Genomic DNA, 27,109 nt, shown 5'->3' on the forward strand with positions numbered 1-27,109 from the left:
CCAGGCTGTGTGGGAAGACGATGGCTATTCTGCATACCATGCTTTCAGGAACCAAAAAGCCACATGCAAGCCCACAGCAAAGAGCAGCAGGCGCTGGGCTGAAACCCCCTCTCCCTGCTCGGCGCAGCTGTGTTCCCGAGCGCCTGCCCAGTTCAGCTGCTGCCGAGAAGTTTGCTGATGCACACAGTCACGCTGACCTGCAGCAATGCCGGAGGCTCAGGCTTGCGCAAGGGCCACGCGGCTGCACCTTCATCCCAGCCAGCACAGCCGTTCCCAGACATTCCCACGGGGACAGGAATGGGTCATAGATGTGGCTCGCAACACGTGTGTTATCATCATACTGCCACGAGAAACCTCCACCTCTGGATGGATGGAAAGGGGTGACATTTTTACCAGTGGATTGTCGTACTCTGAGAAACTGCATAGGCAAAAGGAGGCTCCGCTTTGTCATGCTTTGGTAGCTGCCTCTGTGTGTTTTCATCTATTTAATATTGTTGAGCAAGAAGGGATCCAGCGCGTGGGTAGGATTTTACAACAGCTTGCTTCTACTGGTTATGTACAAATTGCTCCTGCCTGCTGGCTTTAGGCAACAGGTGGTGCTGCCTCCTTTTCGGGCACAGGCACAGAGCAGCCCTCGAGACTCTGATGCCAAGAGGCTGGGAAGAAGAGGTGGGAACAAATTGTGCTTGTGTTTTTTCCCTTGGCCTAGTCCGTGGGATCAGATTTCCTACCAGGGAAAAAAGACTTCCCACCAGGGAAGTCTTTTGTCATGATCTCTCTCATTTCCTCACTTCTCTTCTTGTCAATGAGCTCCATCTCACGCATTTTCTGCAAAGTACAAAGGGGAAGGGTTGAGTGGGGAAAATGCTGGCAGCTTTTTTTTTCTCTTCTTCTTTTGCCAACCCCAAGAACAAAGGGTCTATTTCCCTGATTAACTTACATGCAGAGACAGAAAAAAGGCCTGAAAACCTCTATCCCCCATTCCCCAAATTCACTCCTGTCCCATGCCACGAAGGGACACACTCAGTTATCTGCTTCCTTCCCTGCTCGGGTATCAGAGGAGACTCTGCTTTAAGGTCTCTGATACTAGGCATTCCCTCCACACACTTTATGGCCAATGCTGCCAGGACCCTCACGTACCTGTGAGATTTCAGTGAGGACAATACTTTGATACTTCTTGCCCTGTCCTAGAGCTTCCATCTCTGCCAGGAACTCCTTCCTCTCCTGAACTTCATTCACCACTGATGGATAAGAGAAAACACCGTGGAAACAGGATTCAGCCAAAAGGCAAGAAAACATATTTCTGTCTAAATCTGAACCCACAATTTCCTAGCTCTGCTTGAACAGTGGTCCCACCAAGGAAGGCCAATGTCTGCTGTAACACTTATCTTGCATATGTCATCAAAATACCTCAGCAGGCCCTTACGCAATAGGAAATGCCCCCCTACCCATCTTCTTACCATTCCCCATCTTGCAGGAATGGTAACTTTCTTGTTTTCTTTGTACAGACAATTGCTGTTGGCAATTGGTTGGGGGCAATTTAACTGGTTTCTGCATGGAGACAGAGCCTGCTTGAAGCCGTTGAGGTTCATTAGTTGAAATGCAGCACCCAGTGACCACAACCATCTCTGCTCCCAGGACCAGCACAGGCACAGAACACTAGCTGTCGCTTTGCAGCAAAGACCTGCAGCCAGCTGGTCCCCAAATATTGCCACAGTACAAAGTACATAGGTATTTCAGATGTGTCAAGGACAACGCTCAGTTTGTGACAAGTTTTAGAGGATACAAAGCATGTGTGAAGCCAGTCGTACTGGCTTCCCTGCAGCAGGGACCAAAGCACCCCTTCTGTACACCTTATTCTAACATTGTGCATCTTTGTGCTACCCCGACTAGCAAAGGCCTGGCTGGGGTTTGAAGATTCAAGCACACATTGAAGATTCAAGCACAGAGAGGTATTAGGCAGGGTTTGGCCATCCCAGAATACTCCGCAGGCCAAAGTCCTGCTTAAAGTTCTGATCGACATTTAAGCTTCGCTAGTGTAAGTGCTCTGATCTTGGAGTGAAAGAAAACAGCCCAAGCCATGGTCAGGCTGGCAAGCACCCTAGTCTATGTTGAGTTATGCGGGCTAGAAAAAGGACCCGCAGTACCTGGGCTTCCTGCCCAGTCACCCTGCACGTCCCTAGGGTATTCCCCTGCCAGCAGAGTTCGTTTTGTGCGGGCAGCCCAGGGAGCTTGGATCTGCCAAGCAAACCTCTGCGAGGACAGCTGGATCACAGCGTCATAGCAGCAAGTCCTTCCTCTTGGAAACTGGGCTTTGTGCCTCGTCCGCGAAGGGCTTCAGGTTACCAGCAGCACGGCCTGCCACCCCAGCCCAGCTTCCCAGGCTTCCCGCCTGTCTTCCTCCAGGATACATAAAGACGTACATTCTTCAAACCGGTCAGGCTCAGGTATCTCCTCTTTCTTTGTCTGAACCAGCGTCTGCTTCACGTTGCACTCCACCACATCCTTCCCTGTTGCTAAGATGTTTTGGAGCCTTTGCTTCTCCTTTTCCAAATCTCCTGTGAATGCCAAAGGGAAAATAAATTATTATCAGCCTGTCACCTCAGGGAGGAGCCTGGCCACACCGCTTCCCTGCTAATGGTGCCAGAGGAAGCGTTACGTTAATGACAGTCCATCCCCAGACTGAACTACACAAGCACCTCACAGGCACACAGAGCCAACCAAACTGATGTCAGAGGTTTGATTCACATTTATAAGCTAGAAAATTCTGTAGCACTCCCTTCTTATGCAAGGACTGTGCAAGTCCCTACCATCTATCATCCCTCCTAGCCAGTGGGCAGAAGTCAGTGAGCACTTACAGCAGATGTTCCCTCAGAGATCCATTTTTAAAGCATCTTTGAAAACAGAAAGCATGAGGACAAAGAGCAATTAAGACACCCCCTGCAGCTGCTGAGATTGCAGGCAGGGGATGGACAGAAGGCGAAGAGAGGGAGCAGCTGGCATCATTTATTCATTAGCGGTGTTTGCCGACTTACGCCTTGCCTGTGGCCTGAATTTCTCTCGCGTGTAGGCATCTCCTGCCTGGCAGACCTTGGCAGGTCGGAGATGTGGTTTAGCTGAAAGCCTGATCGGCTGACAAACTGCTGGGGAGAAAGCAGGCGCTGCAGGCACTGGCTCTTTGCTGGATGTGGGGTGGCACTGGCGCGGCAGGGTATCTCCTCCTGGAGAACAGTCCAAAAATAACGGTAAGTCAGACAGAGAGAAGCCTAGATGGATGACCCCAGGCTACTGCCAGCAGATCTACCTGTTGATCTGATGTAGCACCACGAGCGAAGACCCTGGGTGCCACAGATGTCTCACCCTGGGTGGTCGTACATGCTGACATGAGACAGACTGTGGCTCAAGTCATGCCATTATGTCTTGTTCCCTGGATGATCCTTGGGCACACCTTGCCCTGTACGTCCCTGTGTGTCAGCAGCAGTCATGCTGCTGTTTCAAAGCACTTGCCCATTCAAGCAAGCTGTAGGCAATTGCCTCCATCTCATGGTGAGCAGCAAAAGCTCTTCTCCACAGAACAGCAGCTGGCAGGAGAGCAAGAGGGCCGTCACCCATCACTCACGTTTCACGCAGTCCATCAGGTACCGCCTCTGGAAATGCGTCAGCTTTGACTCCTCCATCATCACTGAAAAACAGGATCATAGAATAGTTTGGGCTGGAAGAGACCTTTAAAGGTCATCTAGTCTAACCTCCCATTCAATAAGCAGGAACACCTTCAACTAGATCAGGTTGCTCAGAGTCCCATCCAACGTGACCTGGAATGAACAGGGCACCTACCACCTCTCTGGGCAACCTGGGCCAGTGTTTCATCACGCTCATTGTAAAAAATGTCTTCCTTATATCTAGTCTGAATCTCCTGTCTTTTAGTTTAAAGCCATTACCCCTTGTCCTACCTCAATGGACGCTGCTAGAAAGTTTGTCCCCATTCCTCCTGTAGGTCACCTTTAAGGACTGAAAAGCTGCAATAAGGTCTGATGGAGCTTTCTCTTCTCCAGGCTGAAAAACCCCAACTCTCTCAGCCTGTCCTCATAGGAGAGGTGCTCCAGCCCTCTGATCATCTTTGTGGCCCTCCTCTGGACTTGTTCCAACAGGTACATGTTTTTCCTGTGCTGAGGGCTCCAGAGCTGGACACAGTACCAGTCTCACCAGAGCAGAGTAGAAGGGCAGAATCAGCTCCCTCAACCTGCTGGCCACACTTCTTTTGATGCAGCCCAGGATATGGCTGGCTTTCTGGGCTGCAAGCACACATTGCCAGCTCATGTCCAGCTTTTCATCCACCAGTAGCCCCAAGTCCTTCTCGGCAGGGCTGCTCTCAATCCCTGCATCCCCCAGCCTGTATTGATACCAGGGGTTGCCCGACCCAGGTGCAGGACCCTGCACTTGGCCTTGTTGAATCTCATCAGCTTCACACGGGCCCACTTCTTAAGCTTGTCCAGGTCTCTCTGGATGGCATCCCATCCCTCAGGAGTGTCAGCTGCACCACACAGCTTGGTATCATCTGCAAACTTGCTGAGGGTGCACTCAATCCCACTGTCCATGTAATTGATTAAGATATTGAACCGTACTGGTCCCAATATGGACCCCTAAGGGACAACACTTGTCACCAATCTCCATCTGGACATTGAGCCATTGACCACTACTCTCTGGATGCGACCATCCAACCAACTCCTCATCCACCAAACAGTCCACCCATCGAGTCCATGATGCATGGGTGAACATGGCAGCCCAAGGAGGCTCCACACCTCGCCCCAGGCAGTGGGCCCGGGCTGGAAAACCCTCCCCAGGCTGATCCTCCCTCACCACCCAAAGGGGAAGACACAGCTTCAGAAGACTCAAGCCGGGGCGCCACTACCGGCGCCGGGCCCACCCGGTTCCCCCACTCCCGCCCCGGGGGAACAGCGGTGGGACCTTTCACTGCGGGGCGACAGCGGGGCGGGAGGAACGGGCCGGCTGCCGGTGCGCGGGGTAGGGGGAGGTCGAGCAGCCGGGCCGGGCCGGGCCCCCGTCCCGCTCCTCGTTACCTCTCAACAACTCCCGGGTCGCCGGGCTGTACCGGGTTCCCCCCGCCGCCGCCGAGCTCCCGCCGCGGCCCGGTGTCCCGCAGAGCTCCGACGTCTCCATAGCGACCAGCGGCGCACCGGGAGGGCACGGGGGTGCAGAGGAGGAGAAGGGGCGGGGGGGGCAGCGCGGCTGCGCGTCGCCACGGCAACGGCGCCGCCAGGGCACTTCCGGCAGCGTCACGGCAGGCAGCCGGAAGTGATTCTTACTTCCGCCGGGCAGGAAGGCGGCGGGGAGGCAACATGTCTGACAACGAGGACAAGTGAGAGCGGGCTTGGCTGGGGGTAGGAAGGGAGGGCGAAGCGAGGCGGTGTATCGCGTCCCGGGGCGCCGGGCCGGAGGGAGCCCGTGGCAGCCCGTGGCATGGGCGGCCCGCTCCGATGTGCGACGTGTGTGTCCTTCCCGCAGTTTTGACGGGGACGACTTCGACGATGTGGAGGAGGATGAAGGGCTGGAGGACCTGGAGAACGCGGAGGAGGTGGGTGCTCCGCGGGCCACCGGGTTTGCCGGCTCGGGCAGACTCTGCCAGTAGCCTGGGCCTGCGTTGCGGCCTGGCTAGGTGGTGGCTGGGGCTGGGGAGGCCTCAGGGGCTCTCCCGGCAGCACGAAGCCTCAGGAGTGGGCACACACAGCAGAGTTGCAGCGCTGGTCTGCTTTCTCCAGGAGGGACAGGAGAACGTGGAAATCCTCCCCTCGGGAGAGCGGCAGCAGGCGAACCAGAAGCGGATCACTACCCCCTACATGACCAAATACGAGCGAGCCAGAGTCCTGGGCACTCGTGCCCTCCAGATAGCGTGAGTATTGCACTCCATGTCTCGAGCGTAGCCACAGCTTCTCCTCCCTTCCCAGTGAAAGCTGGCTTCCTCCTTCCTTAAAAACTCCTGGATCTCATGTAATCCCTTATGTGGCTGCTGCGCTTGCAGCTGGCCATCTTGATCAGCACAGGACTATGGAGCTCTTAGCTGGGTGTGAAGTCTCTTGTCTTTCCCCAGCTGAGACTGTGGTACTTGTGTCTAGAGGGAGGGGCATTCAGCAGCTGCAATGAAATTCCATAGGTCACAAGCAAAATAAGTGGGGAATATGACAAGATCCAGGTTTCTGTCTTCCATAAGTGTGGGCTGAAAAGCTCAGAACTGGTTTGCAAAAGCCAGTGTTGGAGGGAGAGATGTTTCAGAACATCTCCACTTGATACCACAGGGCTGTAGGAATTGGGAATGGAGTAAACAACACAAAATCTTTTTTAAGTACAGTTGCTTTGTGGCAAGCTGTAAGTTTTTTAAAGTATTTGGAATGGTGGGGCCTCATTTATAATAGGTAATACCATTTAAATTCTATTTTAAGTGCTGTTAAGGCTGCCTGCCTTGATCCATTTATCTGTCTAGACTTGTTTTAATAATACTTATCAAAAAGTTCTGTGCTTTTTGAAAAACTGCCTTATGAGCAAGATTATTAGAGTGTGGCAAGGTTTGTCTGAAAGCACATCTGAGTTCCATCTTGGTTATATCCACCTTCAAATCATTTTCTCTTCTACACTGTTTAGAAGCTCATAGGTGGTGATCAGATCTTGCTTTAATCATCGCTTTGCTGAGCTATCCTTTGCACAGTCTTCACTCTGTGAAGCTATTTTGTGCACACTCCTTCAACTGGTGGAAGGCCAGAAAAGTGGGGGAAGGCAAGATGAGCCCATGCCAGGCCTTTAATCGAAAACACTGTGGCACCCGCTTCTGCTTCACCTACATCTTCTGCCTTCGGTGCTGAACCTAGGCCAGCAGCAGCCCCCAGTGGCCTTATCCACACATAACGAGAACTTTCTTTGCAGCCGTTGTCTAACGGGTGGATATCATCACCCATGTTTGCTCTGCTGTCGCAACCCTCTGCAAAGTGCTTAATCTTTTCTTCCTAGAGGTAGAGTGCATTGTAAATCCAGTCCCTCACTTCCCCCCAAACTAAGCTTGGAAGGTGTGAGCAAATCGGAATGTAAGAGATGTGCTGGAGTTGTAGGAGGCACGCCCATTTTAGTGTTTCCTCCCTCTTAGTTGGATTAATTTTAGAACCAGTCTTTTTCTCATGTTTAAATACAGCAGAGGGTGACTAGAAGGGTGTGGATCTGACCAGCCCTTGAGCACCAGCTGGTCAGCAGAGGCTGAGGGATGGGGCAAGAAGAACATTCAAGTAAAAGCTCAGTTCATAACCACTTAAGGGAATTTTCTTCCCGAAGCGCATAAGAGAGTGAGTCAGATTTGCCCAGGTGGGGTCCCACCCTCCTACTTTACTGACCGTTGTCTGGGTGACATAGCTACGCATGTGCTTAGCTGTCCCTCTTCTCTCTCTGTGCGTTTGCTCAAATGATTGTCAATGTTCTGTCCCAGGATGTGTGCCCCAGTGATGGTGGAATTGGAAGGAGAGACAGACCCCTTGCTGATTGCCATGAAGGAACTCAAGTAAGTCCTAGTTTTCATTTCCATAAAGCCAGCAGTGCTCTCCTGGTCCGAGTACTTAGCAGCTTATTCCAAGACAGCCTTGTCTTCCCTTGATAGCAGTGAGCACAACAGTTACCTTCCCCTTTTTCACCTTGGGACTTCTCCACAGCTGCTCTCTCCCATCCTTGCTGCTTGTGCAAAGTACAGGTGATGAGGAATGCTCTGACCTTTTTTACCTCAGAGTCCGAGTTCTATATTTCTATGATGAGAACCCAAGGTCCTCATCTTTCTGGAATAAGTTAAATTCCCTGAATTGAACTGATTTGAAGCAGACATCTGAACAGACCTGTGTTCAAATTAAGTGCTGGCAAAAAATAAAATAAGGGTCAGGCTGGTGGTGTGGAGACCCTGTTAAGAATGTTCTTTTCCCAGGCCCTTGCACACTTGGCTTACTGTGCTTGCGGGGAGGCACATCCCCCTGCTTACAGAAAGATAAATAAGTGCCTCCTGACTGTAGCAGAGGCAGCTTTTGGATGACCACTGACAGGCCCACCTTTCCACAGCAGAGTTCCCTGAGTCTACATGGTCAATCCAGAGCAACTGGACTCTGTTACTGTTTTAAGTCCCTGTTCTTGAACTGAATTGTCCCTCTGCTACCCCAGTTTCTCAGTGCATTGCAGTTGCTCTTGCAGATTTTTATATCTATTACAGCTCCCTTTTTCATTGCCAAAAGCTCCTTAGGTCATGTTCCTGTCAGATCTCCAAGCTCAGCCTGAGTTGCTTCTGGTCACTGTCTGAGCATAAGCTCTAGAAAGTAAGTCAGGGTGTGACAAAGCATAGTGGCATTCTGTTCTCTGCCAAAATTCAGTTGTAATTCTTGGCGTGAGGGAGCTGCTTTGCTACTGGAAAAACAATGGCCCTGAATATGATCATTAAGAAGTTGTATTACTTTTCAAGTCTGATATGGTTGAAACCTGATGCCCTGGTTAGATTCCAGACTGTCTGATTACATTCTGCTGACTTAAATCAACTTCCATTAAGTTAAATTGTGGTCAGCACTTCCTTACTTTCTAATTGGAAGCACTGTAAGCAGATGCTGTGCTCCACCCCAGCTGTACCAGGTTTTCGTACCTGAATAGTCCCTATTTCATGTATCCTTCTTATAATGTAACTGTAAATGCTCTCCGGGTGCAAAATACTTTGTAAATACCAGTTTGCCGTGAAGGTTTTTGGAATTCTACCACTTTTTGTAGTGTCTTGAGAAAAATCTTCCATCAAACTAAAAGTGGATTTGTTCTTCAAGCCCCTTGAATTTTTTTTCCCCTATATCTCTTAGATGCTTGGTGTTGTCTCATAGCGGGGTGAGATCACAGGGCTCAATTCCTGCAGTAGCAACAGAAGGCTGACCTTCTGTGGGTGTTTGGTTGATTCGAGTCTCAGTGCTTTGCACCTACAAAAGAGAGAAGGTTGTTGGAACTCCCCCCTACTGTATAGTACCAAATCACTGGTGCCACACAGGTGTTTCAGTTAAACCTGATGAACTTACTGAATGCCTGAGTTCCCATTGCATGCTGAATTGGTATACAGTGAAGGCTCTGGCATTTCTGTTCACCTCTCTGTCCTCCCTTCAGAGCACGCAAGATTCCCATAATCATCCGTCGTTACCTGCCAGATGGGAGCTATGAAGACTGGGGTGTGGATGAGTTAATTATCACAGACTGATCAGCCTCCAGCCATTGTTTTGGTTCTTTCCTTCTCCAGAGATATTTCTATTTTTGTTTATATTTGTGTAAATAAATTATAAACCTCCACATTTTAAGTTTAATGTGTTTGGGTGTTTTTTTTTTTTTCATCCCACCTTCTCTTTTATCTCAGTCCTGTGTGCCTAAGAGAAGACTTTCTTACTTCTCTCTACCAGCTTAGTCATCTGTCTGTCTGTCATGGGCTATATTAGTAAGACTAGAGAGCCAAGTGCCATGTTTTTCTTGCAGCTTTTTTTCACCTGCGAAGGCCCTACCTTTTAGTTAGGCTAAAGACTACAGTAACTGCTTCCTCCTCCAGCACTGCTCCTCCCTGGTTATAGGACCAATAGCCAATTAAGTTCCTGCTGTACAAAAATGCTTTTGCAGGTACTTTGGCTTCAGAAAGACTCCAGCTCTCCACCCCTGTCCCTTCTTAAAACGGGAGTGCTCAGACACCTCCATTGCTTCCCCCCAGACAGTTGGGCCTTTGTGCCCTGAGCACGTTGCTGTGGTAACCCCCAATTTCCTCTCCGGCTGGGGCTGGCTGTGGGGCTTCTCAGGAGTATCGTAGAGCAGCTCTCATCAAATCACCTATTGTTTCCCTGCTCCTGCTGCTTATCAGAAGTGGGGATCCCCTTTCAGTGGCACTGCCCCAGCCGGAAGCGCAGTCGCCATTCTCTGTCCCACCAGCTCGGTTGCTGTAGGTTCTCGCCACGCTTGCTCCTCGCATAGCCCTTCTCTGACACACGGTGGAACTGATGGTCCTGGGTGTGTGGGTGCTCTCAGGCCATCTCAGTAGTACATACTCTGGTGGTTCTTATGGTGGCACAACAATATTTAAATCCTAGAGTTCCTTTAATCTGTAGTGTGATGAAAGATCAGTCATTTGTCCCCTGCACTCTCACCTCTGATATGCAGGGAGGTTACATGCTCAAGTCAAGAGTTGGGTGGATGCATTACAATCTGCACAGGCTTCTAGCCAGCCACTACCTAGTTTTCATTTCCTCATCTGTGTGCTCCAAGGTTCTTGCTCTGCATAAGGAAGATTTGAGCTCTTGGATGGAGAACACTGAGTCTTTCTCAATTACCTTACTAAAAAGTGCTCTCAGAATTTTTGTTTTGTTTTGTTTTTTAAAGAGAAGAAGGGGGAAGGTGCACCTCACCTGTGGTTTCTGCTTTACATTAATTTTTCTGTTTATGCTGGCCCAGGAAGAGTATTTCCAAGTATTTTGTGTTAAAGCTTGAGCGCTCTCCATGCTGTATGTGTGGTCAGTGCCTGCACATGAGCATCCGTGTCCCAGAGGGAGTTTATATCCACCTGCCTGGGAACTCGGCTCATATAACCAGCCATGAATGTCATTCTCTTACTGCTCCCTGTAAAAGCACCAGTCCATCATTCCTCTGTTGGTGTGCATAGGAGGGGCTGGTTTTGGAGGTCATATGCAAGACCTGAATGGGTCCCTGAGCAAAGTGACAGGTCAAAGGGAACGTGGAAGCTCTTGCAGGTGTGGGAAGGGGGTCGACTGTGAGAAACACCAGTGCTTCCTGGTCCAGGCCATCCTTACCAAGAAAAGGTTAATTTGCAGCACTGTGGCCTTCAGCCTTCTCCCCCCACCCTCCATGGAATCCTTTAATCACGTTGGTGCGGTGAAATTTCAGCCCTGAAATGGTGCCTTTGTGCAATCGTTTTGGCGTCCGCCATGGAGCGCGGGGGTCGTTTTCTTGTCCTTTTTTTTTTTTTTTTAAATGGATTCTTTGTTCCCTACCAGCCTCCCCTCCCCAGCCTTGCATCTGTATCAGATATGATTAAAGGGATAGGGAAGGATGCCGGGCCAGCCACTGCTAGGCTACAGGAGGAGTGGTTAACCCCTCTGTTACCAGCGGCATTCTCAGTCCTGTCTTAGTTGTGAGGACCCTCCTAGATTAGAGGAGGTATCCCCTTCCACTAGAGAATGGTTGAGGCAGAGCCCACGCGCTTTCTTAGTTCGCTTTTTGAAGAGCTGGAAAAGGGTACTTGTGTGTGATTAAGAACTTTCTTTTCCTGCTCTTCTGTTCATCTACAGCATGTACCTCCTCTCTCCCACCCCTGTGATGAGCTTTGTCCTACCCCAAACTCTGCCTTGGCTTCCCTTCTTCCCCAAACATGCTCCTGACCTGCTCGGCTGTGTAGTAGTTCCCTTCTGCACTCTTCCCACAGCCTGTAATTTGGGGTAGAGATTTCTCCTCCTCTCCAGTGTATGGCCACAGTCCTATTTTGCATGGAACAATTTAGCTGGCGTCACCATTGTTAGATCCATTAAGCTATTCTGCTGCTGCTGCTCTTGGTCCTATACAGGACTTCATCTGAATAGTGCTGCGAGTTTTAAAAAGCTTTGAACGTGTTCCATGGTTCCTAGATGTCCTGCTTCCTCTACTCACCCATAAAATTTTTAGTGGACACAAACTCACTGGATCATAGAATCATAGAATCATCCAGGTTGGAAGAGACCCTTGGGATCATCGAGTCCAACCATCTACCCTACTCTACAAAGTTCTCCCCTATACCGTATCCCCCAACACCACATCTAAACGTCTCTTAAACACATCCAGGGATGGTGACTCAACCACCTCCCTAGGCAGCCTATTCCAATGCCCGACCACTCTTTCTGTGAAAAATTCTTTCCTAATGTTCAGTCTAAATCTACTCTGTTGGAGCTTGAAGCCATTCCCTCTCGTTCTGTCATAAATTACCTGTGAGAAGAGACCAGCACTAACCTCTCTACAGTGTCCTTTCAAGTAGTTGTAGAGAGTGATGAGGTCTCCCCTCAGCCTCCTCTTCCTCATTCTAAATCGATCCTCATACTGGATCGATCAAATGTGTTGGCATTGAAACCCTTTGAAATCAATTTGTAGTTGTTATGGAGTCTCTGTGTTAATTTGGATCCTACCGTGCTACCATTGGCCTTGAGAGGTGTTCTTAAGCAGACTGACATCTGCTGCATGTTTTCTTTCCAGACATCTTCAGGTAGACTCCCAGGACCTGACTACAGCCAGGATGCCTTCTTCAACGAGTTAGAAGATGTATATATCTATTCTTGAATATACTCTCTGTGTGTGAGTGTTTGTATTTAGGTTCTTGCTTGTGGAAGGCAAAAGGCTGGGAGCAAAACTAATGGTTCTACATTCTACAGCAAAACTATTGGTTGCTTCCAAAATACATGAGTTTGTGTATGTGGGGAAATTTTTATTTTGAAGGAACATCGTCTGCCGCCTGGTGATAAGCTACCAAGACGAGAAACCCCACGCTCCTATTCTGGAGAGCATTAACAATCACACTTAAGAAATTCTTGGGTGAAGCACATGCAAAACAGTGCTCTTTTTAATCGCACATGCTGGAAATTAGCTGAAGAACAGAAATCAGTGTTAACTACGTTTATCATTGAAGAAATGATGAGCTGGGGGCAGGAACAGAAGATGAGTTTCATCTCCGTGAAGGTATCTGGTAAGCTGGAGTTCTGCCTGTGTCCTCTTCATGACAAGCAGAGGAATGCTGTGCATAGGATCTGTGTGGTGGTGATGGGACCCATCACACACTTACCGAGGGAAAAAAAACAGAGACTTGCAGGAAAGAGGTCAAAAAAACCCAGACAATGTGAAAATGCAACTTTAAAGTTTATTATTCTGTATGTTTAATGCAAAGTTAATGGTGCTAGGACAGCATAGAGACTGGGGAAAGGGAGGTGGGGGAGGAAGGTGCTACTTGCATAAATAAGGGGACAGGGCTGGAAGAGGTTACATGCGTACAAGGAGCAAACATTCTACATGATCTTTTCAGACACCACAAGGATAAGTCATCCATAGCTAAGGGAGGCAGGAAGGGCATCTGACAGTCATATCAGCAAAGGCATACAGTGGCACCCATTACAGTCCACGGTCAATATTTCATCTTTCTATACTGGAATATCCATTGGAAGGTTCCACACCATGTCTCTGCGATCAATTGCCAAGGAGTCATCTTTTCCTGCAGCAACTTTTGTGCCAGTTCACTCCCTGTCATGACAAACCACGCCAGTCGTGAAGGTGACAAAGGAGAAGTAAGCAGACTGTCCTCAGGTGTTGGGCTGAAAAAAGGAGGTTGATCTGACTGTGAGAGCTGGTCACTTCCAGTTTGAAACTCAAAGGGGAAAATAGATTCCTTTGCACCTAAATAGGCTTCTTTTCTTTAGACTCATCCGAGATTGGGTGCGTATCTCCCTTGCTTGAAGCTACATCTTTCCATCCTCAGTGTAGGCAGGAGGGAGGTGTTGACTGACTGGAAGACATGATGAAGAATCGAGCGGGGATGCACACCCCGTCAGCCTGAGTTTGGAATGGGGGTTCAAAGAGAGTATTGGAATCAACCTGGCATGTTGGCAAGTGCATAGCGGCTTCCATGGTGCCCCTTCATTTCAGGCAGGCACAGTCAGACATGGAAGAGCAAGGACCAAGTTTGCTCAGAGGTTGTCTGGGATACTGAAGAGATTAGAAAAGACTGAGATGCCAGAAATACTAGATGTAAATGAACGATACAGAGTAATTGTAGGAAAGGAGGATTCACCCACAGCACCTTAATGATTCACTGGTCCTTCCCCACCTCTCCTGCACCTCCATACATGAACACACATGCGCACACAGGCTGTGACATGAGTAACATTAAGGCAAACAATGCAGTTCCTGAGTCCTGCGCATTGTCCAGGGAAGCCTTAAAATCTCTGTGCAGGAAAGAGTGTGGGATTAAACAGAGACAAGGTGGAGAGAAGAGGCGGGGAGAAAAGCTAGGATGCAGCTGTGAAAATCAGCAGGGAAGCAAGCATGGGCTGGTCTTCCAACGGGGTTCAAGATTCATGCATGTGTGAATCGTAGGCAGGACTGCTGCACGACGTTGATCGCAAGGAACCTGGCCGTGCCGTCCTCCCTACTACTCCTCCCATAACGTGTCCACCAAGGCTGAGCAACCACCCTTCACCCGCAGCAGGTGACAAAGTGTTGGCCATTGTGGCCTGTTGGAAACACTCGCTAACTCCCTGGAGCAGTTTGGGGAGGGGAAGGAAAGGACAGTCTCTCTCATCGTCCAGTCCAGGGTGCACACAACGAAACCCACCACAGACCAGTCACTCCATGTCTAGAATCCTCCTCATCTAGAAGGCCAGTAAGGTGTCGCAAGCCAAGTCCCATGGCCTGCGTGAAATTGGTAAAGGGTGAAAGGACGAAAAACCTTCCTCTAGGCGGGTGAGCCAGCGATAGCCGGGGTCAAGAAAGGCACTTCTGTATACTCAGTGGGTTCTGGTGGCTGCATGGCACTGAGTGACCTCGGAGTTCGGAGGCTCTTCTGCCTGTGCTGATTCTTCGGAGCCTTTCCGTCGCTGCTTCGGTCACCGTTCCCCATTCCCTACGGTCTGGAGAGAGTCGTATACACAGGCTGTTCCCAATGTGTGGGGCTATGGGACTGTGGCACGGAGGGTGCAGGGTCAGAGATGGCAGTGTAAAGGGGACGTTGGGAAGGTCCCATATAGGAGAAGGCAGAGTAGAGGCCAGAGGCTTGGGTGGAATGGCTGTAGTAGGGTCCCGAGGGCTGGTGGTCCGGGTAGTCAAACTGCGGCCTGGAGATGGAGGGGAAGGCCGAACCGTAGTGGGGCAGACTCAGGGATGTATAAGCTATCTGGGAGGTGGAGGGCTGGTCGGTGTAGTGACCTCCAGGGGCGGACCCCTCCGTTTTCACCTGGGCCTTGGAGTCCACCACCGATGAGGTGGCAGTGGACAAGGAGACTCCATGCTGCTTGGAGATCCAGGCAGAGTGTCCACTGGCTGCAGCCAGGGCGCTCCCGAGGCCGTAGCCAGCAGCCGCCGCGGCCGCATAGCCCCCAACATGGCCTGGGTGGCCAGCGTGTCCGTTGGGCGGCAGGTATTGGTCAAATTCATTGACATCGAAGGTTTCCATGTTGGACATCACTTCGTGGCTGATCTCCCCGATGTCCACATTGCCAAAGTCAATGTGTGGCTTTCCCCCTTCCCCCAGGGAACGCCCTTCTCTTTTGGAGTCGGCTTTGCCTGCCTGCAGCTCGGTCTTAGGGGTGGTAGGAGGTGTGGGGGGCCCATGGCTCTGACCTGCAATGTGAAAAACATTTTGAGGAGGAAAGAGAAGAAATGAGTTACTGTTCTATGCCTGGACTTTATACACATGCCAGCTCTGGTCATCCCAACATGCCAGCAACTGGAGACTTCAGTGGAGGGAGAGAGAAATAGCCAGCCAAAACCAAACCTTTTTATATCATGTGGAAAAAGAGGGAAGGTGCAACGATACCTTGCCTGACCAGAGGAATGCAAGTGCCTGTGAAACTCAGGCACATCCCTGTACTGCTGACTCCAGCAGAGTTTGTTGGGTCATGAGCAAGGTGTGAGCCACATCGCTAAGGCTTTCACTGTGGTGACTTGTCTTTTTTGAGCCTCCGAGTTGGCTGTAACCTGTCAGTAGGTTCACAGAGACCTGGAACTCACCTGAGGAGTGTTCTGGATGACCATCGGACATGGGCGACCCTTCGCCGGGATGCCTGTGATCCAGGTGGGCGTTCTTGTAGTGGGCCTGGATGGCGGCAGCCCCGCCAGCCTCCCCCTCCACCTGGCCTTCGCCCTCGCCCTGTGTGGCCTTGCCATTTTTCCGCCGACGGGGCTGGTACTTGTAATCGGGATGGTCCTTCTTGTGCTGCATCCTCAGCCTCTCTGCCTCTTCGATAAAGGGCCGCTTGTCGCTTTCATTCAACAGCCTGCAGAGACCACGGTGGTAAAGAAGAGGGGAAGGAGAGGGGCAGGTACGTCAGAAAAATAAAACACCTATACACAGCATTGTGCGACACAGTGTATAAATCCAGATGTCAGGGTGTTGCCCCATTCACAGTATTTCCCAGAACAACAGGGAGAGCTTGGAAGTGTTTCAGTGGAGACAGCAATGTTTTCTTCCTCCTCATTAATTATTAAGCCCTGATACTGGTTCCTGCCAGCACTGGGTCCCTCTTCCCCAGCTGCGTGATGTTTCTCACCTCAATAAGTTCAACACCCTCTCTTACCTTGCCCAAAGGCAAAGCCCAGCCTTTCATAGCGTTGTAAAATAAGGCTGGACAAGCTGCTTTCAAAGACTTTGGGAAAATTAAGGGTAGTTGGGATCATCCTTTGGACTAAGACAGTGTGGCACACCCTTGCTACCTCTAGTGCTGCCTCCTGCATGTCTTTTGCTCTTTCCCAGACCATATTTACTCCTGTTTAACCTCCCACCCTTCCATAGGCTCTGCTCCAAGTTTGAGGCTCTACTGAGCACAAATGGCAGCAATTGGCATTGGCTCCACAGTACTCGTGTTGCTGCGTGGAGCTTGCTGGGCCTTTAAGCATCTTGAAGTACCCTAGAAGGGAATTAAAGAAAATGTTGAAAGGGGGGAAACAGTGTATTTTGCTATTCCTGGAGCTCCTGCTCACCTTAGACATGGATAATACAAAAGGCTGAAGCACAAAGGACCAGCCCTTCTTGAACTCAGCTGAGCAGCTGTAAAAAAAAATAGCTGCTAGGTTGCTAGCCTTGTAGAAATAGATGAGCTATGGTCTGTGGATGAAAAGCACTGCAGAAATGTAAGCTCCTTCTCTGTATTCCTGCCAGATCATGGGCTGCTCGGTTAAGATAGGCTCTCCAAAGAGAGAATGGTGAAATGTGCGGGCAGGATGGCTCAGAGCACTTGAAGGTGAGATCATCCTCATTGTTCAAGCCTTTAGCAGCGTCTCGGTTGGAAGCACTGCATTTTCATTTTATGATTTTTCCCCTCAAATATTCTTGTGACTCAAAGTCATCCTGCTTCTAATCAGAAACCAGTGCTCTCAGGAGGGACCAGTCTTCCCGTGACTTGCAACTCCAGCAGCCATTACACATGGCAGGGCTCCCAAATGGCAAAAAATATTCCATTTATGAGATGTGCATGCCTTTTTCTCCTCAACAAAAACACTACTTGGGGATGGGGCTGTGCCACCACCTTGGTACCCTTAAGGCCCTTAACACTAAAATATGACCAATTCTGTTAAGCTTTAGGCACTGAGGAAGATACAGAAGTCTGAACTGGCCTGAAAAACTGAAGACAAAGAGGAGGCACAGCTCAAGGAACACACAGATAAATCTGGCGGGGGATCAAAGAGGTTGCCAGCAAGTAATGGATTGGTTCCTAAGCACCCCCTTTCCCTTGCTCCTTGTGCATCCCCTCAGCCAGCTGCCAGAAGGTGTGTGGCACGGGCTGGAGCCCATTATGGTGCTGACCTGGGTTCACTCCAGGCAGCCTGAGCAGGTCGCGGCCGCACACCACATTCCTCCACTGCCTTAATCCTGGAGATTAAAGCAATTGAGCCTCCGTGAATCCAACACCAGCTTTCCTGTCTCCCTCCCGCCACCATACACCATGCTCACACGTCCCAGAGGGCTCTAATCCCTCAGCCTGCACTGCTCCAGACAGCGCTCCAAGGGGTCCAAAGGGACATCATGGCCAACTCTTGTAGGCATCGTGGACTGGGAGGCGACCTTGCCTTGGCAAAACCTTCATCCTTGCAGAACGCCCCCTTTCCACAGGAGATGGAGGATAGAGGTAAAACCTGCAGCCTTTCAACCCGGGATACTTCACTACAAGGCAGCCAGGCTCCAGTGTCCCTGTATTCCCAGCCCAGATGGTGCTAAAGCTAATAAGAGTCTGTGATTGGGAATGAAAAGTCTCTGTGGGTACCTCTCGGAGCGAGAGGGATGTAGTCTGCACAGCCAGCTTTGATCTGTAGGGCGTACTGCATGGCGAGCTCAGAGCAGAGCTTCCCATGGAGACCAAAGCTCAGCCTCCCAGATCCATCTTGTGGATGGCATGAACCATGGACTATGCAGGAGCCATGCCCGAGGGCCTCACCTCCTCTCCCCTTGACAGCAGCCCATGGGCAGTGCCACCAGCAGGGCAGCAGCAAGTCCTCTCCCCATGTCTTTGCCTTCTCCTTTCCAAGTTTGCCTGCTCCCTCCTCCTTCCTGCTGGGATCAGAGCTCAAATCGGCTTTAGCAAAGTGAAACTGGTGCGAGCAGGCAAAGGCCAGGAGATTTGGGGGGATTTGGATTTCACTTGCTTCCTGCCCTCCCCCTTCTGCCCCCCACGCTCCCCAGGCCATAATGCAAAGGAATCTTGCACGGGCAGAGAAGTTATGGCTCATGGAGCAAAGCCCTTCATGGGGCTTAACTGAGCCCTTGCCACCCTTCCCAACACCCCTGAGCGGAGGGGAGAGGGGCAAGCATCCAGTGCCCTGCTCCGGGAGGAGAAAGAGGGGCTCAAATTTTCTGCCCGCCTCTTGCAGCCTCCCCTTCTGCCACCCGCCACTGCACCGTGCTGCGTGCCAGGCGACAGGCTCAGTGGCCAGAGGCCTGACCCTGTGCTGGGACTCAGCTGCCGATGAGTCAGGGTGGTGATGGCGCTGGGCATCGGGGCTGATGCAAGGCAAGGGCTGGCTGGGAGCAGAAAGCAGCTGGGTGGGCTCTCCTGCACGTCCACAGCCCCAGATTTTGTAGGCATGACCCTATTTCATGCAGAGATCCCTCCATCAGGTCCCCTTGCTCCTCCCTACCGAGCCTTCCTCCCATGCCTTGCTTGTTTTCGGCCCAGGAGGTGGTGCTGGCTAGAATTTTGGCTGAGAGTCATGCCGACATTTTCAGCAGCCGGCCTCCATTTGAGAGCTGCTCCCTGTCCCAGCCTGGGGAAGGAAAGCAGCCAAGGCGAGAATTCATGACCGTCGAATATGGAAACCCTCCCTTCTTCTTTTCCAGTACATTTGGTTCGTTGACTGCACCCCTCACACACCCTAAGTGGGTCATAACCCCCTGGCAGCACACTTGGAGCCATCGGGACGTGTCCTGCAGCCCTCCCAACAAGGGCTGGAGCCCATGGAGGACACGGCGGTGGCACAGAGCCGGAGTAAATGCCAGGCTTAATAAAAAAGCCCAGGGCATTGCAGCCCGTTTTGCAGAGGAGCATGAGGAACGGCACTGGGGTTATGCCTCAATCTGCTAGCTGCCTTTCAAGGAGATTTCCAAGGAGATTTCCCAGCCTCTGCCGCCCTCACCCAGTGTCTATCACTGGGGACATGCTTGGTTTAATGGTGGTCTGCAGGCAGTCTGTGCTCACCAGCGCTCCTCTCTCTGCCTAATGTGCCCTTTACCTCTATAAGCTCAGAGCAGCCCACATGGAAATATGTTGCCCACATTGTCCAAAGCGACTAGCAATGTAGGCTGTAGGGTTTGACTGGCCACCTTAAAAAAGATGGGGATGCACGAGCAGCCAGGACCCTTTTCAGGGACCCTCATCAAATGTTTGAGATTAAGCCGCCCAGAGCTCAACCTGGCTGCTCGCAGTTGTACCGACGCATAGGAGCTATGCCTTGAGGACAGTGTAGATGAGGGCAGTGGGAACCTCAGTGGAGGAAGACCCAACTGTACTGTGGCTGGAAGGCGAGGCTTGGGGCTACTATCCCAATAACCTTTGGGCCACCTACCCTGGAGTTTTGTGGGCTGATATTTCCCCCCAGCCTCACAGAAAGATTCATGCATGTGATCCTATCCAGGCCAAACACTGCATCCATAACCCAGTTTACTCTGCTGTAGGGACTGACAGCTTGGAGAGCCACAGTCTGCACTAAGGACACTTGGAGAGGAGATATGTTGAAGCAAAGCAGCTGGGTGGTAAACCCAGCAGCACACAACAACCCCAGACCCGATCCCACAAGTTTCTCTTCCTGACCCACGCTCCCTGGCTGCACGGTGCCCTAAAAAACACCTGCCATGCCCTGGGAGCAGGGAGGCAGTCGGGTGCAGGAATATGGCCATGGGCTGGGGGCTGTCTCCCTGCACTCTCAATGCAATATCTATGGAGGGTTTCACTGCTCTGCTATATTTTCAAGGGAAATGCAGTGTCCGGAGGGAGGCCATTGCTCTAAAATCTGGCCATATTTTGCAATAAAGGAACAATACCTTTGAAATAACACTTTGGGAACAAAAGAAGTGGGTTCCCACACACACACACCCTGTTTCCAGCACAGCTTCACAGTCCAGAGGCTGGCAGCAGAGCCCCAGATGGGAGCAAGCGCCGTGGCGAAGGGAAGGGAAGGCAGGGGGGAACAAAGCGGGAAGGAGCATCAGATGAGACATTCGCAATCACGCCCTCCCTTCGACTTTGCAAAGAAATCCCTTTGCTGGCCTTACACTAGACACTGATGGGCCAAGGTAAATGGGCTGATGTAGCAGAGGGAGAAGCTAATGCCCAAGGGCTCGGTTCCCTGCAAGCAAGGAGATTCAAAGCCACAAGGGGACCTTGGCATCAGCTGCTGGATGGGGTGTGTTTTGCTTCTCCTTGGAAAAATATCTCTCGGCCCACCTTAGGTTGAGGGCTTTCTCCATGAAATGCCGTCGGGGCTGAAGAGAGAATGAGAAGACCCATTTGCATGAGCCTTGGTTTGCATTGGTTAGTGCAAGGCAATGCGGGGGGATGGGAGGGTGATGGGGGCTTGTGGCAGAAAGTGTTTGTAACAGGTTGATGGGGTTATAGGCAGAGACCATCAGATGGGAAAGAAGTGGCAAGGTCAGCCTGACATGCTTGGCTTGGGCACGACAGCTCTCTGCACGTCCACAGGCTGGCTGTGATCAACTGGGGCAGCCTGTTGGTCTGCTGGAGGAAGGAGGAGTGGATTGGGGAGGGTACATTAGGGACCTGGGGGTCTGCACGAAGCTAAAATGAAAATGGGCGCAACAAACTGGTGGGGCCAGAGGGACAAGTGTGTGGGTGCCGGCAAGAAGGGAGGGCGTCTCTGGGTGCAAAGAAAATGGGGATGGTTTGAGCCAGTCTGTGCAAGAAAACCTGTTAAGGCTGCGACTGTTGCAGGTCCCTTCCATTTTGCTAAGCCTCAGCCCCCCTTTCTCGCAAGGTCTGTCCTTGTCCACCCGGCTGCACCTGCATAGCCTGCCAAAACTGGGGCTGTCCTGGGAAGGATGGGTGTGGGGCTCCAACCACCTGATTCCCTTCCCCTGACCTTCCTCCTTGGCCAAAACTTTGTTTCCCACTTGCTTTGCAGCACCGCATGGAAAATAACCCCTGTTGGCACCAGGACCTGAGTTCAAACAGGCTTGAGGCAGCCACCAGTGAGTTAAGTTGGATGGGGCTCAGCCCAGTTCCTGCTAGCGCACAACTTGGCCCAACAGGAGGGCGAGCCAAGAAAACAAGATCTGCCCTGGCAGTCAGGCAGGAGAGGACCAGGACGAGAGTGTCCTGGTCGGGAACAACAGGGGAAGTTAGTGGGAAGCATGTGGAAAGGGCTGTCGCCCAGGATGGAGGTGAGCTCTGCTGAGAAAGCCTTCACTACATCCAACCACCACTCTTGCCGCAGTCACTGACCGTGCCTCCTGCAAGGGGGCTCCCCACAGGGAAGGAAGTCCCCTCAAAGGACACCCCTTCCATCCCGCTAAGTCTCCATCCTTTTGCGTGACCACACAGTCCTCTCCAGGACACCTCCGGACCTCAGCCCTCATGCTCCCCCTCTGCCCGCTCGCTCTTACCTCCAGAGCTTCCCCAGGGTTTTACTGAGCTCGGCGTTGTGGAGGTGCGGGTACTGGTCAGCCAATTTCCTCCGGGCAGCCTGTGCCCAGACCATGAAGGCGTTCATGGGCCGCTTGACGTGGGGTTTGCTCTTGTTACTTCCATTGACCCGGACAGGCATGGGTACCAGGGTCCAGTCATAGCCGCTCAGCACCTGGCTGACCGCCTCACGGATGCACACCGGGAACTTGTCGTCATCTGCCTCCGAGTCTTGCTGTTCCTTCTTGACCTTCCCCATCTCCCCGTTCCCAGAGCCAGTGAGGTGTGGGGAGTTGTCTGATGCCATGGAGGGTCCTGGCGAGAGGCAGTGGTGGTCTTCAGAGCCCACCGGGCTCATCTCCACCTCCGAAAGGTCTTGGTCGTCAGCCATTGTCGTTCTCAAGCCCTGTCTCTCTTCCTTCTTGGTGTCCTTCTTCTCACTGGGGAAGCGACAGAGGAAGACAAAAACAAAGGAAGAAAGAAAAGAGAGGGGAAAAAAGAGAGAAAAGGAGAAGAAACCACCAAATCTGAAGGGGACTCGAAGCTCTCCGAAGAGCTGACCACGAGACAGGGGCCGCTCGATAAAAGTGCAAGCAAAGCAATTGCCGTGCACACCGCAAAACCCGTGATCGATGGGGGTGGGGATGGGTCAGGGCCCCTGATTAATTAGGATATCGCTCCCTATCTCTGCAATCATCCGGAGCTGACGTGCGGAGGGGCCTGGGGCAAAAGGAATAAGGGGAGTTGGGGACCTGAAAGGAGAGAGACATGGACTGTCCTGCCCGGGTGCAGCTCCCCATGGGGAGCAGGATGGGGGGACAGCCACAAAACTTGTGTGGGGAAGTGCCCCTTTCTTTCAAAGATGTGCAGTGAAATGCCAGCACAGAGCCCGGGGGGAGGCATAGGAGGGGGAGCGCCGGCACTGTATCGATAATCCAGAAGGGACCTATATCCCAGCTACTGGGGAAGCTGAGCAGGCAGCACCACCGAGAAGGAAACCAGCCCGGGCCCCAGATCCACACCTGGAGACCCTGATGGGAAAGTGCCTCTGTAGAGACACCCCGTCCCTCACCCTCCTCCTGCAGCTCAGAAATCAAAGACTTAAAATACATCTACATCGCATCCCCAACAGATGCATGTCTGTGTGTATGTATGCATTTTCACATTCATATTCACATTCACATATACATATATATTTATATATATATTTATACAGGTACAAACACAAACCAAGTTTAACTTTGAGACAAGCCAAGGCTTTGGGTTGCCTGCCCCACACACTCCTCCTCTCTCCTTTCTGCAGTCACCTCTAAAAGTCCCTGCCACTGTGCAGCAGTTCCCCCCCTTGGAGAAAGAAACACTCTAAAAATAAAGGCCTCTCTATTTCCCACATCCAGCAATTAAAAAAAAAAAAAAAAAAAAAAAAAAGAAGTAAGAAATTTAAAAAAAGAAAAAGAAGTGATAGAAAAGCATGCCTCTGGCTTAGCTGAAAAAGAGCCAACACAGAGCAAGGGCTGCTTTCCCCTCCAGTTTCAGAGGGTGACATGGACCCTCGTTGGGGAAATTGAAAAAATAAGAGAAAGTAAGGGGGGAAAAAAGTGAGAGCGAAAGTGTGCGCGCGTGAGAGGGAGCTCAGGTAGGAAAACTTACGTGGCTGGCCAGTGTGCCGGGCAGATCCTGCGAGGACTGTGATTTGTATCCCAATAGCCCCCCTGTTCTCCCTCCCAGCCCCAGCGGCGTCGGGGCGCGCGGTGCGGGGAGGCTCTCAGGCGAGTGCCATTCCTGGAGGGAGGCTTGGTTTTTACTAATACCCCAGCTGGATGTCTCTAGCTGGCTTTGCTGCTTAGCACCGGGGGAGGGAAGGGCGGAAGGTGGAGCCAAGCACTCCTCAGAGACAGAATATGGTCGGTCGGGGATGGCGGGGAGGGGACGCGGGCAGCCCCCCACCCCACCTCGGCCGCTGGCACGTTCCCCACTTTCCCCCAGTGCTGACTTCTTCACGAGAGCCACTGATGTTGGGCTGCTCTCGGCAATTGTGGTTGCCCCAGAGATGGTGTTGGAAGATTCAACCCCAGGGAGTTTGGGGTGGCTGGGTGCTGGAAGGGGTCTGAGGTGTTTTGGGGACATGGGTGTGCACCCCAGGACTGGGATCTCTCTCCTTCCACCTGCTAGCATGGTTGCTCCTGCAGGGTCCTCCATGTGCCCAATGAGTCCCCTGGTCTCTGTCACAGAGTCTCACAGGAATCCCAGTGTGCTGCAACGAGCTGGCCTGGGACCCCAGGGTCAAGATGCTGCCAAAAGAGTACCCTCATTCAGACCTGAGTCTGTGGGGTGGGGAAGGGGATGCAGGAGTTCAGGGGTGACCCGAGGATGGAGGACACTAGGTCCAGGGAAAATAGTGTGCTGCTGGACAGTGGATGCCAGTTTGAACCTTCTTAGGACTTTTGCACCCTAGGGATGGGCTTGTCACAACATGTTCATCTCTGTGGGGTCTTGCCAAGACAAGCAGGCTCTGCTTCCTCCAACATGCTGAGCTGCTCCAGAAGGCAAATGTGGGGTCTCTCATGAAGAAAGAGAGGTCTCCTGATGAGAAGGACTCTCTCACACTCACTCCCCCTCATTCTTCCTGCTCTTGCACTGGGACACGTAGAGGATCTCAGAACTCAATGGGTTGGGATGTTTTCCATCCTAACTTCCATTTTCTAGCTCATTTTCCTTCCCAGATGCCTTAGGTAGTTGGCTTCCTCAGTTTCCCTTATCACCGGGGCTGGTATAGACCAACACCAAACCTGTAACCATGAGAAAATCTGATGATTTTCCCAGATACTCTGCGGTTAGCAATGAGATAATCCTAGCTCCTGCCCCAGCTCCTTGCTGGAGAGCCAACCTGCAGGCACTTCAGTGCTAAGTCAAGTCAGAAAATACAGAGAGATGAATGGATATGACCCAGGGAACCAGCTTCAAGGGATTTCAAGAACATTTTCAGCTCCTGTAGCAGATATTTGGTCTTCAGAATCTTTGTGTTAGAAAGATCCAGCAAAACCACCGGCTGGCACCACATGAAGAATAAGGGAACCAGTCCAAGGATGGTGCTGAGCTCCTGAGCTAAAGCTCCCAGAGCAAACCTGTCAGCCTGGCCACTTGCAGACCTGTCTGACAGCATAGGGCCATTTCCCTGCACATCTGCTGTTGTCTGGAGCAGGTAAAGCTCTGAAACCATAGAGTAGCTACAGGGAGAACCTCACTAGAGCCCAGTGAGCAGTCTTTACTGAACAGAGTTTTGAGGGGGGAAGGCTGCATGCCATTGGCATCAAGCAGGCAGAGGTGCTTAAAGGTGCCCCTTGCATCCCTCAAAAAACATCTCAAGGGGTCATTTCCTGCTTTTCTTCTCTTCAGCGTTACCTACTCCAGAAAAAAGATGGGCTCAGATACTCTTCTCCACATGATGCCTTTTTCCCGTTGGAAGAGAGGAATGTGGGTACCTTTCTCTTGCATGCCAAGAAAATCCAATGGAGAGCCAGCATCGAGGTCCTGCTTCCTCAGCCAAAGCAGCGGCTGGTGAACCTCAAGTCTTGTCTCTCACCAAGAGAGACCCGGGTTGTAGTTGACGCAAGAAGGGGTGTTGCAGCACGGATGGGGAGGTTTGGCAGCTCACTCTCTATCTGGCAGACAACCAGCAAAAATGAAGGGGGCAAGGTCGCTTCATACAAAATTGACCATGGCCCCCTAGATGCAGAGTCAACGACGCTGCAGAGCTCATGGCATCTTGCCCCAGCCAGCAAGGGTCATCCTCAAGTTGCAGGGACCCTGCATATGAGGTGTGGGAGAACTGGAGAGGGGAGGGTTGGTCTTCTGTCCCACAGAGAGACACCCACTGCTGAGAAACACTGCCCTGCTTGTTCTGCTGGTTGCAGTCAACCTCCAACCTATGGCAGGGAGGAAGAATGCCGCAGAAAATGGCCAGGAAAGGGTATTTATTTGTCCTCCCTTCAGGTGTCTGTTTCCTGTGGACCCCATTGAAAAGAGGCAATGGGGCAGGGATTTCTTGTTTCTCTCCAGAGTGGGGATACAGGGTGCTGGGTACCAAGTGGCAAAGAGCAAGAGGCTGGGGGTGCAGCTAGCGCTTTGATGGAGAAGATCCCCAATCAGGAGACAAAGGAGCCCCACAGGAGCTCATACCTCAAATGCAGCGGCCTCTTGGCAGACTCTGTGGGGAGAATGAGACAGTGCCTGACCCCAGCAAGAGAGTGAGTGGTGGGGCTCACATCTTCCTGCATGCCCACAGGATCTGGGTGAGCAGAAGAATGTCTGATCCACCACTCCCAATTGGGACAAGAAAGGGATTTCAGTAACACACAGGGGTCTAGAACGGTGTTTGTCCCACTGCTCACCATCCCCATCAGGGGCTGCTGTCACCTGCCAGATAGGAGACGGGTCCCATTCATGCCTTGTTGGAAGAACTGTGGGTGCCTCAGCTGCAGACAGGGACATCACCAAAGGAGCATGTACCAGCCACATAGTCTCTGCAATCTGCAGTCTCAGTGTCTCCTCACATTTAAATGACAGGGAAGAGTTTTTTTCCCCTTCATTCTGCCTTTCTCCCATTCTTGCTTTTTGTCTCCTTTGGTCCTGTCTCTTCCTTCTGAACTCTCTTTCCATGTAGTGCCTTTTCCCCTGTTTCCAGCCGCATCTCACAGCACTGACTGCTCATATATCTTTTTACCAAGTCTTTTCTGTCCATGTGTCATCTCTTCTCTTCTACTACAAAGAGGTAGATGCAGGAGAGCGAGTTGTGGAAAATATACCTCTATTGCAGCAGGAAGAGGTGTGACACTTTCTCTTCAGTTGAGGGGAGAAGACAGGCAGAGGTGACGGAGAAGAGACTATCCCTGTTTCAGGAATCACCGGGGTGGCATGTCCCTTCCTTCACTGGGAGCCCTTTTAAGAGACAAGGACCGTCCGAGAGCCACTGCTAGTCACAGCAGCTAACATTGCAGAAGTGGTCTTTCTAAATGCAAGTCTTCCTAATTGCTTTCTGAGGAAATGCTTGAATAACAGGTTCACCACCCCTTCTTTAGAACATGCATTTATATGGATGAGATGCCTCAGGTCCATAAAAAGGGACAGTCCTTTGCAGATGAAGGATCTACCAGCGGAGGAGGTTCATGAACCGGAGACATGACACATCACTGAAATGTTTTCTT

At 51.5% G+C, this 27,109-nt stretch overlaps 3 protein-coding genes across 3 annotated transcripts; 1 reads left to right on the forward strand and 2 right to left on the reverse strand.

Annotated features, from left to right (window-relative positions):
- Positions 1–705: 705 nt before the first annotated feature.
- On the reverse strand, positions 706–5,178 carry C2H22orf23 (chromosome 2 C22orf23 homolog). Its single transcript, XM_074169104.1, has 6 exons — positions 5,079–5,178; positions 3,620–3,682; positions 3,036–3,221; positions 2,424–2,558; positions 1,141–1,241; positions 706–828 (listed from the first exon to the last, which is right to left on the reverse strand). The coding sequence occupies exons 1-6, from the start codon at positions 5,176–5,178 to the stop codon at positions 706–708; spliced, it is 708 nt and encodes a 235-aa protein (XP_074025205.1).
- Positions 5,179–5,334: 156 nt separating this feature from the next.
- POLR2F (RNA polymerase II, I and III subunit F) lies at positions 5,335–9,351 on the forward strand. The gene is made up of 5 exons (XM_074168851.1): positions 5,335–5,377; positions 5,524–5,593; positions 5,778–5,908; positions 7,484–7,555; positions 9,166–9,351. The coding sequence occupies exons 1-5, from the start codon at positions 5,358–5,360 to the stop codon at positions 9,254–9,256; spliced, it is 384 nt and encodes a 127-aa protein (XP_074024952.1). The 5' UTR covers positions 5,335–5,357; the 3' UTR covers positions 9,257–9,351.
- A 3,558-nt stretch (positions 9,352–12,909) lies between these two features.
- Positions 12,910–22,565, reverse strand: SOX10 (SRY-box transcription factor 10). Its single transcript, XM_074168357.1, has 3 exons — positions 21,887–22,565; positions 15,790–16,055; positions 12,910–15,399 (listed from the first exon to the last, which is right to left on the reverse strand). The coding sequence occupies exons 1-3, from the start codon at positions 22,294–22,296 to the stop codon at positions 14,684–14,686; spliced, it is 1,392 nt and encodes a 463-aa protein (XP_074024458.1). The 5' UTR covers positions 22,297–22,565; the 3' UTR covers positions 12,910–14,683.
- Between the last annotated feature and the right edge of the window lie 4,544 nt (positions 22,566–27,109).

Source organism: Numenius arquata, chromosome 2, assembly GCF_964106895.1.
Source record: "Numenius arquata chromosome 2, bNumArq3.hap1.1, whole genome shotgun sequence".
Classification (NCBI taxonomy): Eukaryota; Metazoa; Chordata; class Aves; order Charadriiformes; family Scolopacidae; genus Numenius; species Numenius arquata.

Excerpts from the sequence above, each read along its gene's own strand:
- C2H22orf23 (XM_074169104.1), bottom strand. The coding sequence starts at position 5,178 with ATGGAGACGTCGGAGCTCTGCGGGACACCGGGCCGCGGCGGGAGCTCG. Across the intron at positions 3,222-3,619 it reads CCTGATGGACTGCGTGAAAC|GAGGAGATACCCTGCCGCGC; the intron begins GTGAGTGATGGG and ends ACTGTTCTCCAG. Across the intron at positions 829-1,140 it reads TCCTCACTGAAATCTCACAG|AAAATGCGTGAGATGGAGCT; the intron begins GTACGTGAGGGT and ends TGTACTTTGCAG.
- SOX10 (XM_074168357.1), bottom strand. The coding sequence starts at position 22,296 with ATGGCTGACGACCAAGACCTTTCGGAGGTGGAGATGAGCCCGGTGGGC. Across the intron at positions 16,056-21,886 it reads ACCCTGGGGAAGCTCTGGAG|GCTGTTGAATGAAAGCGACA; the intron begins GTAAGAGCGAGC and ends TGGTCTCTGCAG. Across the intron at positions 15,400-15,789 it reads TCATCCAGAACACTCCTCAG|GTCAGAGCCATGGGCCCCCC; the intron begins GTGAGTTCCAGG and ends TTCACATTGCAG.
- POLR2F (XM_074168851.1), top strand. The coding sequence starts at position 5,358 with ATGTCTGACAACGAGGACAA. Across the intron at positions 5,378-5,523 it reads ATGTCTGACAACGAGGACAA|TTTTGACGGGGACGACTTCG; the intron begins GTGAGAGCGGGC and ends TCCTTCCCGCAG. Across the intron at positions 7,556-9,165 it reads ATTGCCATGAAGGAACTCAA|AGCACGCAAGATTCCCATAA; the intron begins GTAAGTCCTAGT and ends TCCTCCCTTCAG.